General features: G+C 46.6%; 1 protein-coding gene across 1 annotated transcript in view; it reads left to right on the top strand.

Moving 5' to 3' along the window:
• The first annotated feature begins 456 nt into the window (after positions 1-456).
• The window catches only part of CTDNEP1 (CTD nuclear envelope phosphatase 1), a 32,823-nt gene continuing 19,589 nt past the window's right edge, over positions 457-13,690 (top strand). The window contains exon 1 of the mRNA XM_060779878.2: positions 457-776. Coding sequence (XP_060635861.1) covers positions 675-776 — 102 coding nt within the window. The 5' untranslated portion in view covers positions 457-674. The remainder of the gene's footprint in view (positions 777-13,690) is intronic.

Genomic DNA, 13,690 nt, shown 5'->3' with positions numbered 1-13,690 from the left:
ATAAATAAATAATTTGCATTATATTGCATATAATGATATGTAATATTATGATATGTAATATTAATAATATAACTAATAATATTATATTATTAGTATAGCATTGTATTCTGATACAATGCAGATAATGTGGGATTGTATTCAGCTGAGTGGAAAGCTTAGGGTGAGTAAATGGGAGAAAGAAAGGCAGGTGTGTCTTGGGCGCATGCGCCTTGCTGCCCTCTTGTGTGCCTTTGGGACCACGCGCGCATGCGCACACTTCCCGTCACCTCATTTAGTCCTTTCCTCCGTCGCGCGCATGCGCGGAATCCTCTGCCACAGCGGCTCTTTTTCCCGCTCCTTCCCAAAGCCGCTTCGGGAAACCAGCGCGGCTCTGTTGCGCATGCGCGGCTTTCCCCGGCTTCCCTTTTCCTGCTCCGAGCTCTGCCATTGGGCGCGCCTTCTTTTGCTCCGGAAGTGGCCTCAGCGGTTGCCCCGGAAGTGGACTTGAAGAAGAAGAAGAAGCAGCCGAAGCAGGAGTCGGCGGGGAAGTGTGAGGCGGGCGGGCGAGAGCGGAGATGGCTGTCCCGGGCTGAGGGCCCTTCTCCTCCTCCCTCCGGCCGCCCCTTCCTGGCCGGAAGCTGGCGGAGCTGGGCCGGTCCGGGGGCGCGGGGGGGGCGGGCCCCGCCGGCGGGAGGATGATGCGCTCGCAGTGCCTGCTGGGCCTCCGGGCCTTCCTCGCCTTCGCCGCCAAGCTCTGGGGCTTCCTCCTCTACCTCCTCCGACGGCAGGCACGCACCGTGAGTAGACAGGCCCAGGCCGCACCTGGAGGCTTCGGGGGGCGGCTGGGACAGCACTCTGCACATGCTCAGGGACACACTCCCACCCCTCAGAGTTTCACCTGCTTCCAGGCTCCCTTTGGGGTGCCTTTTACACCAGGCCTGGGCCAACTTCGGCCCTCCCTCCCGGTGTTTTGGACTTCAACTCCCGCAATTCCTTAAGGAACTGCGGGAGTTGAAGTCCAAAACACCTGGAGGGAGGGCCGAAGTTGGCCTAGGCCCCCTCTGATCCCCGAATATGGTGCAAGGAAAGACCTGAGGCACTTTGCACATGCTCAGTCACCCTCTGCTCCCTCAATGTGGTGCCAGGAAAGACCCGAGGCACTTTGCACATGCTCAGAGTTTGTTGCTGAGTGTTTCAAGGCAAAGCCTGAGAGGACTGTGAAGTATTCTTTCTAGAGGATGGAAGAGGAGACAAGGTTGGGAAGAGGAGACAAGGTTGGGAAGAAGGTCGGCCAGGCGCATCCTGTGTTTGGGTGGCTTCTGTGCCAGCACTCTGCACATGCCCAGAGACACCCCCCCAGGGTTTCGCCTAGTTCCAGTTTCCTTTTGGGGTGCCTTTTACACCAGGCTTGGTGCCAACTTTGGTCCTCCCTCCAGGTGTTTTGGACTTCAGCTCCTTAAGGAATTTGAGCAGGGACCATTCTCCAACATTAGTGAAGACTAAGGCCAAGGAACACTTTGAAGTTTCAGGAAAAGAGTCGGGTGGCTTCTGTGCCAGCCCTCTGCACATGCTCAGGGACACCCTCCAACCTCCCAGGGTTTCACCTGGTTCCAGGCTCCCTTTGGGGTGCCTTTTACACCAGGCTTGGTGCCAACTTTGGTCCTCCCTCCAGGTGTTTTGGACTTCCTACTCCTATAATTCCTAAAGAATTCCCGCCAGGTGTTTTGGACTTCAGCTCCCTAAGGAATTGCGGGAGTTGAAGTCCAAAATGCCTGGAGGGAGGGCCGAAGTTGGCCCAGGCCTGGTGTACATGCCCAGACTCACTCCCTGATCCCCCAATGTTGTGCAAGGAAAGACTGGAGGCATTCTGCACATGCTCAGGGACACCCTCCCACCCCCCAGTCACTCTCAGATTCCCCAGTGTGGTGCCAGGAAAGACCTGAGGCACTTTGCACCTGCTCAGAGTCGCTGAGTGTTTCAAGGCAAAGCCTGAGAGGACTGTGAAGTATTCTTTCTAGAGGAGGAAAGAGGAGACAAGTTTGGGGAAAAGGTTGGCCAGGCGCATCCTGTGTTTGGGTGGCTTCTGTGCCAGCACTCTGCACATGCTCAGAGACACTCTCCCACTCCCCGTCCCTTTGGGATGCCCTTTACACCAGGCCAGGGCCAACTTTGGCCCTCCCTCCAGGTGTTTTGGACTTCAACACCCGCAATTCCTTAAGGAATTCTTGGTGTACATGCTCAGAGTCACCCTCTGATCCCCCAATGCAGTGCAAGGAAAGACCTGAGACACTCTGCACGTGGTCAGAGTTGCTGAGTGTTTCAAGGCAAAGCCTGAGAGGACTGTGAAGTGAGTTGTTGTAGGGTTTTGTTTTGGTTTTTTTTTTTGTTTTTTTGCCTATATGGCAATGTTCTAGAGCAGTGGTTCACAACCTGGGGTCCCCAGATGTTTTTGACCTACAACTCCCAGAAATCCCAGCCAGTTTACCAGCAGTTAGGATTTCTGAGAGTTGAAGGCCTAAAACATCTTGGGTCCCCAGGTTGAGAACCACTGTTCTAGAGGCATTCTCTCCTGACCTTTCGCCTGCATCTATGCCAAGCATCCTCAGAGGTTGTGAGGTCTGTTGGAACTGGGAAAATGAGTTTATATACCCTGTGTTTGGGTGGCTTCTGTGCCAGCACTCTGCACATGCTCAAAGACACCCCCCCCCAGGGTTTCACCTGGTTCCATGCTCCCTTTGGGGTGCCTTTTACACCGAGCCTGGTGCCAACTTTGGTCCTCCCTCCAGGTGTTTTGGACTTCAGCTCCCAAAATGCCTGCAGGGAGGGCCGAAGTTGGCCCAGGCCTGGTGTACATACTTGGACCCAAGGCGTTCTTCACTTGCTCAGAGTCGCTGAGTGTTTCAGGGCAAAGCCTGAGAGGACTGTGAAGTGGGTTGTTGTAGTTTTTTCTGGCTATATGGCCATGTTCTAGAGGCATTCTCTCCTGATTTTTCGCCTGCATCTATGGCAATGAATAACAATAATAATAAGACTTTATTTATACCCTGCTACCATCTCGTCAAGGGACTCGGTGCGGCTTACATGAGGCTGAGCCCACAATACATCAATACAGGCAATACAAGCAATAACAGACACAATACAAAGCAATTAAAATAAATTTATTTATTTATTTTATTTATTTAGCAGTTTTGTATCGCGGTCTTCTCACCTCCGTTCGAGGGACTCAGGCCGGTTTCCAACATCAATGTTACAGACAGTCATTAAAACATCATATTCTAAATCACACTAAAACATTAAAATAGCAAAATACAATTATATAATTACAGTGGTCAGTCGTCATCAAAAATCATTATTCGTCGTCATTCATCCATATCACAGGATCATGGCTCATTCGTCGAATGCCAATTCCCAAAGCCAAGTTTTCACCTGTTTCCTGAACGTTAAGATAGAAGGGGCAGTTCTGATCTCCAGTGGAAGGGAGTTCCAGAGTCGAGGGGCCACCACCGAGAAGGCCCTGTCTCTCGTCCCCACCAGCCGCGCCTGTGAGGCCGGTGGGATCGAGAGCAGGGCCCCTCCAGACGATCTTACCAATCTTGATGGTTCATAGGGGAGGATACGTTCAGACAAATAGCATAAACATTAAACAAGGTACAGTGCACATTTAAAATCTATGGCTGGGCCAAATGTAATTGAAGTTTAAAAAATAATGCTAGGCATTAACAAAACAAAGAAGGTGGGGCATTGAAGGGGACATACAAGCAGTCCTAAATCGATATAAAGTGCTTTTGGAGGTCATAATGCTAAGGGTTCATTATTCTGGAAAGGCACACTGGAACAACCACGTTTTCAAGCTTCTCCTTAAGACTGCCAGAGATGGGGCAAGCCTGATGTTCTTAGGGAGTGAGTTCCAGAGTCAAGGGGCCACCACCGAGAAGGCCCTCTCTCTCGTCCCCACCAATCGTGCTTGCGATGCAGGTGGGAGCGTGAGAAGGGCCTCTCCAGGTGATCGAAGAGATTGTGTGGGTTCGTATACAGAAATGCGGTCACGCAGGTAGGCAGGCAGGCAAGCATCCTCAGAGATTGTGACCTCACAAGCCCAATGTAGCCAAAGAGGTCCGAGCTTCTGGTCTATAAAGATCTGAACTTTGAGTACCTTTTAAACTGTAGATTTTATGCAATTTGACATGGTTTTGAACTGCCGTGGCTTAAAGCCACAGACTCCTTGGAGTTGCCGAATTATACAATTGGGAGGGACCCTAAGGGCTTATCCAGTCAAACCCCTTTTTGCCCCTTTTGATGAGATGCCCATCATCAGCCTCTGTTTGAAAACCTCAAGCAAACTCCCAAGCAGCAGATTACACTATCAGAACAGCTGTGAACACCAGGAAGTTCTTCCTCATGTTTATGTGGAATCAGCTTTCCTTTCATTTGAATTTTTGCTCCATTAAGTCAGGAGCAGCAGAAAATAAGTTTTCCCGCTCCTCAATGGGATATCCTTCTAGATACTTAAACATGACTTTCATGTCCACTCTTCCGTCTTTTCTCCAAGTTAAACATAGACAGCTCTTTAAGCCACTTCTCATAGGGATTCATGGTTTCCAGACCTTCGATCAGTGGTTCCCAACCAGGTGTTTTGGACTCCAGCTCCCACAATTCCTAGCAGCTGGTAAGGTGGCTGGGATTTCTGGGAGTTGGAGTCCAAAACAACAGGAGGACCAAAGGTTGGGAACTACTGCCTTAGATCATTTTGGTGGTGTTTCTCTGGGCACATTCATTCTTGTCAATATCCTTCTTGATTGTGAGGCCCAGAACTGGATCCTTTACTCCTGGTGTGGTTTGACGAGAGCAGAAGAGAGTGGGACTACTACTTCCCCTCATTTCAGCACTATCTTCCTATTGAGGAACCTGGTTTGGGGTTTAGTCTGAGGAGGCTCAAGGCAGGCAAGAAGACAGCGCTGCTCCTCCACACAAGCAGTGAGACTCTGCCACAGGATGCAGCAATGGCAGCCATTGGTGTTGTTTACCTTCAAGTGTTTCTGACTTACAATGACCCCAAGGTGAACCTGTCACAAGACTTGGCAAGATTTGTTGAGAAGAGATTTTGATATTGTTTTCCTCTGAGGCTGAGGGAGTACAGTTTGCCTGAGCGGACCCTAGTCTCTGGAGTCTGAGCCCAACACTCAGACCACACTTGCCACACTCCTGTGCCAACTTCAAGCCGCTTTTGAAGGAGATTGTGTTAATTCATGGAAGTTTAGCACCATTGATGGCTAGTAGCCAAAATACTTTCATTATCAGTGGCTGTGTGCCTCTGTATAGCAGTTGCTGGAGAACATTAGACAAATGGCTGTGCTGCCCTCATGTCCTGCTGGCTGGTTTCCCAGAAGGAGACGGATGGCTGTTTTGTGGGCAGAGCTGGACTCTGAAAGGCCTTTGGTTTGATCTGCCTTCAGGGCTCCCATGTTCTTATGAGGGGACTTTCCTTAGTTTGTATTGCTTCTCTCCTCCTTAGATCCCCTTGTCCCTACTTTATTATTTGCAGGGGCCAGCTGTGGATAAACATGAGTGGATAAAATGTTTTGTGTATGTGAATGACTGGAACCATTCTCCCAAACTCAAGGAAGCTTGGTCTTTATATGTACTAATTGTAGGCAGTAGTTGTGTTAATCTGCTTGCAGAAAAGATCTATTTTATAATTAAAAGTGAAATACAGTTTTGTCGAAGGCTTTCATGGCCGGAATCACTGGGTTGTTATAGGTTTTTCTGGGCTATATGGGCATGTTCCGGAGGCGATTTTTCTCCTGACGTTTCGCCTGTATCTATGGCAAGCATCCTCAGAGGTAGTGAGGTCTGTTGGAAGTAGGAAAAATGGGTTTATATATCTGTGGAATGACCAGGGTGAGACAAAGGACTTTTGTCTGCTGGGGCTAGCTGTGAATGTTAAAAAACTCAAAAATTACAACAGCAAAACAACAGAGGGGAAACAAACAGGCACATAAAATCACTCTCAACAAAAGATTCCCCCCAGGCACTTCCAAGCCATTGAATGCTAATCAAGGTGATCAGCTGAAACATTCACAGCTAGCCCCAGCAGACAAAAGTCCTTTGTCTCACCCTAGTCATTCCACAGATATATAAACCCATTTTTCCTACTTCCAACAGACCTCACTACCTCTGAGGATGCTTGCCATAGATGCAGGCGAAATGTCAGGAGAAAAATTGCCTCCAGAACATGGCCATATAGCCTGGAAAAACCTACAACAACCCAGAAATACAGTTTGATAGCGATATGTGTGGGGCATACGTTCCCAGACTTCGTGTGGTTTTGTGAAACTGGATAATAACAAACCATATTATTTTCAGTGGGATGGACAGCAGAGATACTGAAAATTGTGGGTAGAGCTTGTATAAGAGGCCCTAAATGAAAAGTGAAACTGTGAATAAGTGAACCTGTGTATATTGATTCTGCAGATAGAGGTCATGATGCACTGTAGTTTTGCTTGGCGTTGTTGTTAAACGCTCATCAAGTTATCTTTGAGTTGTGCTAACTTTAGGGAAGGCAAGAAAGCCAGTGTGTTCTAATGGTTTGCATGTTGGACTAGGGCTCTATAGAACCAGGACTTAGATCCCTAACTGAACATGAAAACCAACAGGTGGGTTTGGCAAGTCACCCTCAGAAGAAGGCAAAAGCAGCAAACCTCTCCTGAAGAAATCTGTTCAAGAAAACCCTAGGAGAGGGTTGCTGAATGTCAGCTTGACGGCAAGGTAAAACAAATAAAGCACCTCTTTCTAAACTAACTTACACCTTTGTAGGAACTGTGAGGAATAGAGGTGGATTTGACTTGCAGACAAATAGCAGCAACAAAGGAGGGAAAACAGCAGCCTCCTTGAGAACATGCAAATTCAGGGCAGCTGTGGTTTCCTTCACCTGTAATGCTGTCCTCCTCTTTTCCTTCTGACTTTCACTTGGCCAAATATTATTGTAAAGTCTAAGAAGCCATTCAATCTCATCTGCAGAATACACAATAATCTCTTTAGTTGTTTTGACTAGAGATCTGTTGCTCTGTAATCTGTTTATTTGGCTTTTTGGATGGTCTGTAGCACCTGCAGACGCTTCTCATTGACTTTCTTTCTGGTACTTTTTGTATTTTTTCAAATTCCATCTATGTCTTCAGTTGGTTTGGTCCAAAGCCTTGAAAGTCTGCATCTTAGCCTCCATATTCCCCTGTAGCCACTGATATGAACACCCACTTTTCCTGACTTCCCCATGTCATTTGTTACCTATGTTTACTTCTAGGTTGTTGTAAACATTTGGAGCTGGACCATCTTTAAGTGTGATCTGCCCCTGCCTTGTGGAATTCCTTGCCGCCCTACATGAGAGCCATGCGTGACTTAGGGCCTTTTACTCCCGCACTTAAGACCTGGCTTTTTACTAGAGCATTCGATCTCTGTTAATTTTTAATTTTTGTATGTATGTATTTTATCTTTTATAATTTAGCTGTAAATTGCCTAGAGCATTCTCAGATGGAGGGCGATTAATAAGTTATTAAATGATGATGATGATGATGATCTGTCTTGATACCATGATAATGTCTACTGTAATTAATCCTTGAAGTAATATAAGATGGATCCAGTAATAGAGCATCTGCAGTAAACAAACATGTGTTGTTCATCTTCAGTCTACAAGTGTTGTAGTTGTGGTAGGTCTTGTACATCAAGTAAAGTATAGTAAATTACGTTGAGCTAGAGCTAGAGGTGGTAACTCATTACTTGATGCTAATGAGCCAGTTACCGGGTAAACTAGCTGGTAGACTTAAGCTTTTGGTTCCTGAAAACAGGTGCAATTAGTAGTGAGGCAACCAGAGAGCCAATGTTGATTTTTTCCCTTATTTTTGTTACTGAGTTCAAAGTGTAAATGTTGGCTCTGGGTTTTTGCAAGGACTTGTCCAATCTTCCCCTCCTTCTGAGGATGCCCAGAGATGCTGGCCTGCATTGTGGGATGGAGAGTGGAACATAGTGGTAGAACTGAGCTTCATTCTCTTGAGGAAACTTGCCTGTTTTCATTGTCTGAAAGTTCACTTGCCATGTTCTCTCAGGCTTTGGCTGCAGCATCTTGCCCTTAACCAGGACTCAGAAAAGTTACTCTTTAGAACGACAGCTCAGAGAACTCTCTGGCCTACCATGCAGTTTAGGGGTATAGTTTTGAAAACAAACTTTTCCAAGCCCTGTCTTTGATTCTCCCAAAGGGATGATCGTGTTTTGCTAAAGCAGAGGGTGTGAATTATGCCACCCACCAGATTCTATTGAGTATTTCTCACCCTAAACTCTGCTAGGCCAGGATCATTGGGACTTGTAGTCCAATAACAACTGAAGGACTCCATACTGCCCCCAACACACATTTGCTGAGGTTTTGGAAATGAAACCATTTAGACTTGAACAAAACTGAGAACTTCCTTAAAAATTCACTGTCAAGGCAGAGAGTGGTGTGGTATTATGGCTTGCCTTCGGGCAGAGCAGTTTCCAGTATGTTTTACGCAATTCAGGAAAATACTGAGTTTTAGCAGCACACTCCCCCCTCTTGAACCTGGAGGGAAGAAAACAACGGTATTTCTGTGGTGAAGTTGCCTTAAGACACAAATATGAAGCTTTCCTGTAGAATTGATCTTTATCAAATTATATATAGTGAGCTTTGTTTCCACTCCTTGGTTTTCTCCCTCACCTCTTTTGAAATGCGACTTTAACGCCTAGTTCAAGATGGTATTTTTCCACCTTCTCCTTACATAGGAACTGTAAGGAGAACCAGGTGAGCCTCCACCCAAAGCAGCCTCCTTAACCAGCTTCAGTCAAAGGTGTCACATGCGCTTGGAGTTGGTACAGATTGTTCCGTTAAGTGCGATTTTAAGCTGCCAGCAGCTCCTTGAAGCTTGGCTGTGCAAATGAGCTACTTTTAAAAAAAACAGTCCTTGTAGTTTTGTGCTTTTCTTAAATGGTGGCAGTGATGGGCAGGACATATGCCAGGCCCGTTAGTTCTTTCTAGGGATTTTGGACAGGAAGCCAGGACATTTTGTCTCTTTTACAGATGGAAAGTGTGGCTGATGGGTTAGATGCAGAGATGCTGACGGCACTGGTTTTGGATGCCTACTTATTCTTGCATCTGGCAACTGTCCATAATAGAATCAGAGAAAGTAGCCCCCATTTGCTTTCTCCCTCCTGTTTCTGCCACCTAAATATTTGGCTGGAGTTTGGCTTTTAAGTCTCAGCGTATTGCCAGTTTCCAGGGCCCTGATATTCTTACTGGTGGGAAGGCTAACTCTGTTGAATGAATGCAGCAATGGCCAGGAGTGTAAGCTTTCCCTTGGAGTTGCTGGCTGTATAACAAGTAAAAGAAGGGTGCTGGAGACCCCAACATGTACAGAAAAACTTGGAAATCCTGACAGGGAAAATACTTGAAGGTAACTAGGGGCACCTTCACATTCTTTTGCTTCACTCATTTCAAAAAAAGCTTCACATGCCCCCCCCCCCCCCCCAAGCAATACTGCAGTTGTTGTGTTCCTGATGCAATTGGTAATCTCTTTTCTAAGCTCCAGCACTGAGTTTCTAGCTTCCTGGAGTTCCTCCAGCCATGAGCAGAAGTAGGTGTCTTCCTTCCAAGAGTAGTATGTTTGAACAGGCAGGGGCCATTGCTTGGGGAAAATACTCTTCTGGGCTGCAATGTCAAGAGCATCCACAGTTAGTATGAGCACTGGAAGATACTTGGGAGTTCTGTCTCCAAAAAGCACTTCTAGGAGTTCAGGTTGAGGCCTAAGGTCGGTTGTGGTAGGTGGGTCAGTAGATCTAACCATTGTTAAGGGCCTGAGAGCCCACTGAGAAAACCTTTCCAAAGGCATGGCAATTGTGTGAGTTATAGTTTCAAGCTAGCCTTTCCTCCAGCCTCTAATTTATAATCATCACTGGCTTCCCAGATTTAATGGGAAATAGATCGCATAGAATGATGTGTCCAGGACATTGGGTCGCTAGAAGTTGTCTAGAGGAGGGTGACCAAGACAGTAAAAGGTCTGGGAATTACTAAGCTTTAGGAGGAATATCTTAGGAAGCTAGGTCCACTTAGCATGGAGGAAGGTAGGTAAGGAGGTGAACCTGTGAAGGGATGTCATATAGAAAATGGAGCAACACTATTTTCTGCTGCTCTATAGACCTAAGCAAGAATCAGTGGATTCAGGTTCCACTTAATTAGAAAATACTAGGAGCTGTATATTGTTTTTATTATGTTTCTGGCCGCCTTGAATCCCATCATCAGGAGGAAGGTGGACTATATAGTAACAGTTGAATAGACTTTTTCGTGAGGTCTTTAACCAGTGGTTGAATGAGCATCTTTCTGAAGTGCCATAGATCTATATTTCTGCAGGCCCGGGGGTTGGGCGAAATCTCTCTTGAGGTTCTTTCCAGATTTATGCTTCCATTGACAGCAAGCCTTCAGAAATGTGTGCTGGAGGGCTCATCTGTTCCATCTGACAGGGAAGAAGAAGGAGAGCATTGTGTGGTGGGCACCCTGGGCTGGGAGTGGAACAGGGCTCTCTTGGTGGACCTCAATAACATACATTTCAACACTAGGAGCTTTCTATTCTTATTTTTCTCTCCCTCTCCTTCTGTTTGCACAAGAAGGATGGTGAGAGTCTTAATCAATGATGCAATGCTAAACTTCGAAGTATGGTGGACCTGGCAATCATCCTGTATTTATTCCCAAGACCTAAAACACGAGACAGTGTCGTCGGTCCATCTCAACCAAATAATTCTTAGTAGCTGCTATGTCTACCTGGAGCTGAGTGTTTTGTAAAGCCAATGGATCTTATCAATCCATGTTATTGTTTCCAAATACGGTGTCCAGTTCTAGGCACCATCATTCATGAAGGATATGGACAAGTTGGAAGGTGTCCAGAGAAGAGTGACCAAAATGGTCACACAGTTGGAGGCCAAGCCCTATGAGGAACAGCTTGGAGGAGCTGAGTATATTTAGCTTGGTGAAGAGAAGACTGAGAGGGGACATGAGAGCCATGGTTAAATATTTGACAAGAAGCCACATGGAGGAGGGGGCCAGACTTGTTTTCTGCTGCTCCAGAGACTTGGACACAGTGGAGCCATGGATTCAAGCTGCAGGAAAAGAGATTCCATGTGCACATTAGGAGGAACTTCTTGATGTCAAGAGCTGTTTGGTATTGGAATGAACTGCTGCCTGGAGGGTTCAATAGAGTCCCATTCTTGGAAGGCTTTTAAGCAGAGGCTGGATGGCTGTCTGTTGGGAGTGCTTTGATTGGGTGTTCCTGTGTGAACTGGAGGGCCCTTATAGTTCACAACACTACTGTTGTAGTTGGAGAGAATATAGCTATTGCAGAGATTGTAATTAATTTCAGAGAGGAGCTTGAATTTTGTGGTGGAGAATTATGGGATTGTACCTGGAGCCCCCAGTGGCGCAGTGGGTTAAACCCCTGTGATGGCAGGACCGAAGACCTTTATTAGCTTCATAAAAAGTAGACTTTGATTTACTGACTAAACTTAAAAGTTGCCATCAGGTACATAAAACTTGAGACATGAAAGTTGGCTGGAGTGATTAATCAAAAACTTTATATGTTTTTAATTTATTTTAATTGTTCTACGTGTTTATTTGCTCACATGTTTTAATTATTTATAGTTTATGTGATCTGTTTTTATTATTAAATGTTAATGCTAATGCTGTGCACCTTGTATATTGACCTGTTGTAAACCGCACTGAGTCGCCTGCGGGCTGAGATAGTGCGGTATACAAATAAAGTAAATAAATAAATAAATATTGTTATGTTTATATACGGTATTGAATTTTGCTGGAGTTGTAAGCCGCCTTGAGTCCCCTCCGGGGTGAGAAAGGCAGGGTATAAATGAAGTAATAAATAATAAGATCGACAGGTCGCAGGTTTGAATCCGGGGAGAGCGCAGATGAGCTCCCTCTATCAGCTCCAGCTCCTCATGCGGGGACATGAGAGAAGCCTGCCACAATGGTAAAAACATCACAAAACATCTGGACATCCCCTAGGCAACATCCTTGCAGACGGCCAATTTTCTCACACCAGAAGCAACTTGCAGTTTCTCAAGTCGCTCCTGACAAGACAAAAAAAACCCCTGCCATTCTCTTGCACTTCCCCCTCCTGTTACACCTTGTGATTCTGTCACCCAGGATGCCCTCTCCTACCCTTGCAGTGGGTGAGATCAGGTCAGGATTGTCCCCTTCACCCTGCAAATGGCACTTTTGTCCTGGGACCCTGCTGAGTCCCTCTCCCCTCCCCTCCTTCAGTCTGCTGTGTCTCCTTCCTGAGCCTCTCATCTCTCCCCCCTCGCCTTTCAGTAGCCAGTTTCAGCACTTTGGCCATGTGCTTGGACGGTTTCCCACCCTCAAGGGGCCGGGTTGGATAATTTTGGAAGGGGACCTTGTGAAGCAGTGAGGTGTCAGTTGTACAGACTTGTGGATACCTTTCAAGGGGCATGGGAGGGGCAGCTCTTATATATCTGTGTGTGTCTGTATGTGTGTGAGAGAGCTAAGGTTATTGGGTCTGTGCCCATCTCAATACCCTTCCTAAGGAGGAAGCAGAGCAGGTGAGAGGCAAAAATAGACATGGAGGAGGGCAAGATAAGGAGCCGCTGTCAGCTGAGTCCTCCCATTGGCCCGTTTTGCAGCCCAAGGCTGTCCACTTTGACTGGCAGCCGTCTTGCCCTTTGCTCCCTTCTCAGCCGGCAAATTATGGGCATGTTCAAGAGTCTGCCCTCGCTGTGGCTTCTGCCATTAATGTGTGCTCTCCCCACCTTTCTCCACCCAGTCCGTCTCTGAGCAGAGGTTAGAAAAGTTACCTCTTGGGGAGAAGTGAGCTATAACTTCCTAATACAGCAGCATTGTCCTCCCCAGCCCCAAATGGAGGACCTGAAGCCAAACAGCCAGGGCTTGGAGCTGTTAGTTCACAGAGCTTACATGACTGGAGTTTGGACTGGGTGGCCTTTGCAGTCTCTGTGTCAGCCAGTGCTGTTCTCTCAAGCAATGGCTTCTGGATTTATTTGTTTACGGCATTTATATGCCGCCTTCCTCACCCTGAAGGGGACTCAGAGCAGCTTACAAGATATATTTGTTTGTTTGTTTGTTTGTTTGTTTGTTGTGTCAGTGCAACCAGTCGATTATATTACATTTCTAACAAAGCAAACAAACAGACAAAACACAAAATTTGTGAGTTTGGTAGTTGATTAAATGTCCTTTGACCAGTATCTGGCCCCTTGGAGTGCCTCTGGTGTTGCTGCAAGAAGGTCCTCCATTGTGCATGTGGCTGGGCTCAGGTTGCATTGCAGCAGGTGGTCAGTAGTTTGCTCCTCTCCGCACTCGCATGTCGTGGATTCCGCTTTGTAGCCCCATTTCTGAAGGTTGGCTCTGCATCTCGTGGTGCCAGAGCGCAGTCTGTTCAGCGACTTCCAAGTCGTCCTGTCTTCTGTGTGCCCAGGGGGGAGTCTCTCATTTGGTATCAGCCATTAGTTGAGGTTCTGGGTTTGAGCCTGCCACTTTTGGACTCTCGCTTGCTGAGGTGCTCCGGCGAGTGTCTCTGTAGATCTTAGAAAACTACATTATATATATATATATATATACACACACACACACATACACACACACAATATATTATTAGCATAGCACAATATCAGTATTATA

Source organism: Anolis sagrei, chromosome 6, assembly GCF_037176765.1.
Source record: "Anolis sagrei isolate rAnoSag1 chromosome 6, rAnoSag1.mat, whole genome shotgun sequence".
Lineage (NCBI taxonomy): Eukaryota > Metazoa > Chordata > Lepidosauria > Squamata > Dactyloidae > Anolis > Anolis sagrei.
This window is presented reverse-complemented; position numbering and strand designations above follow the sequence as displayed.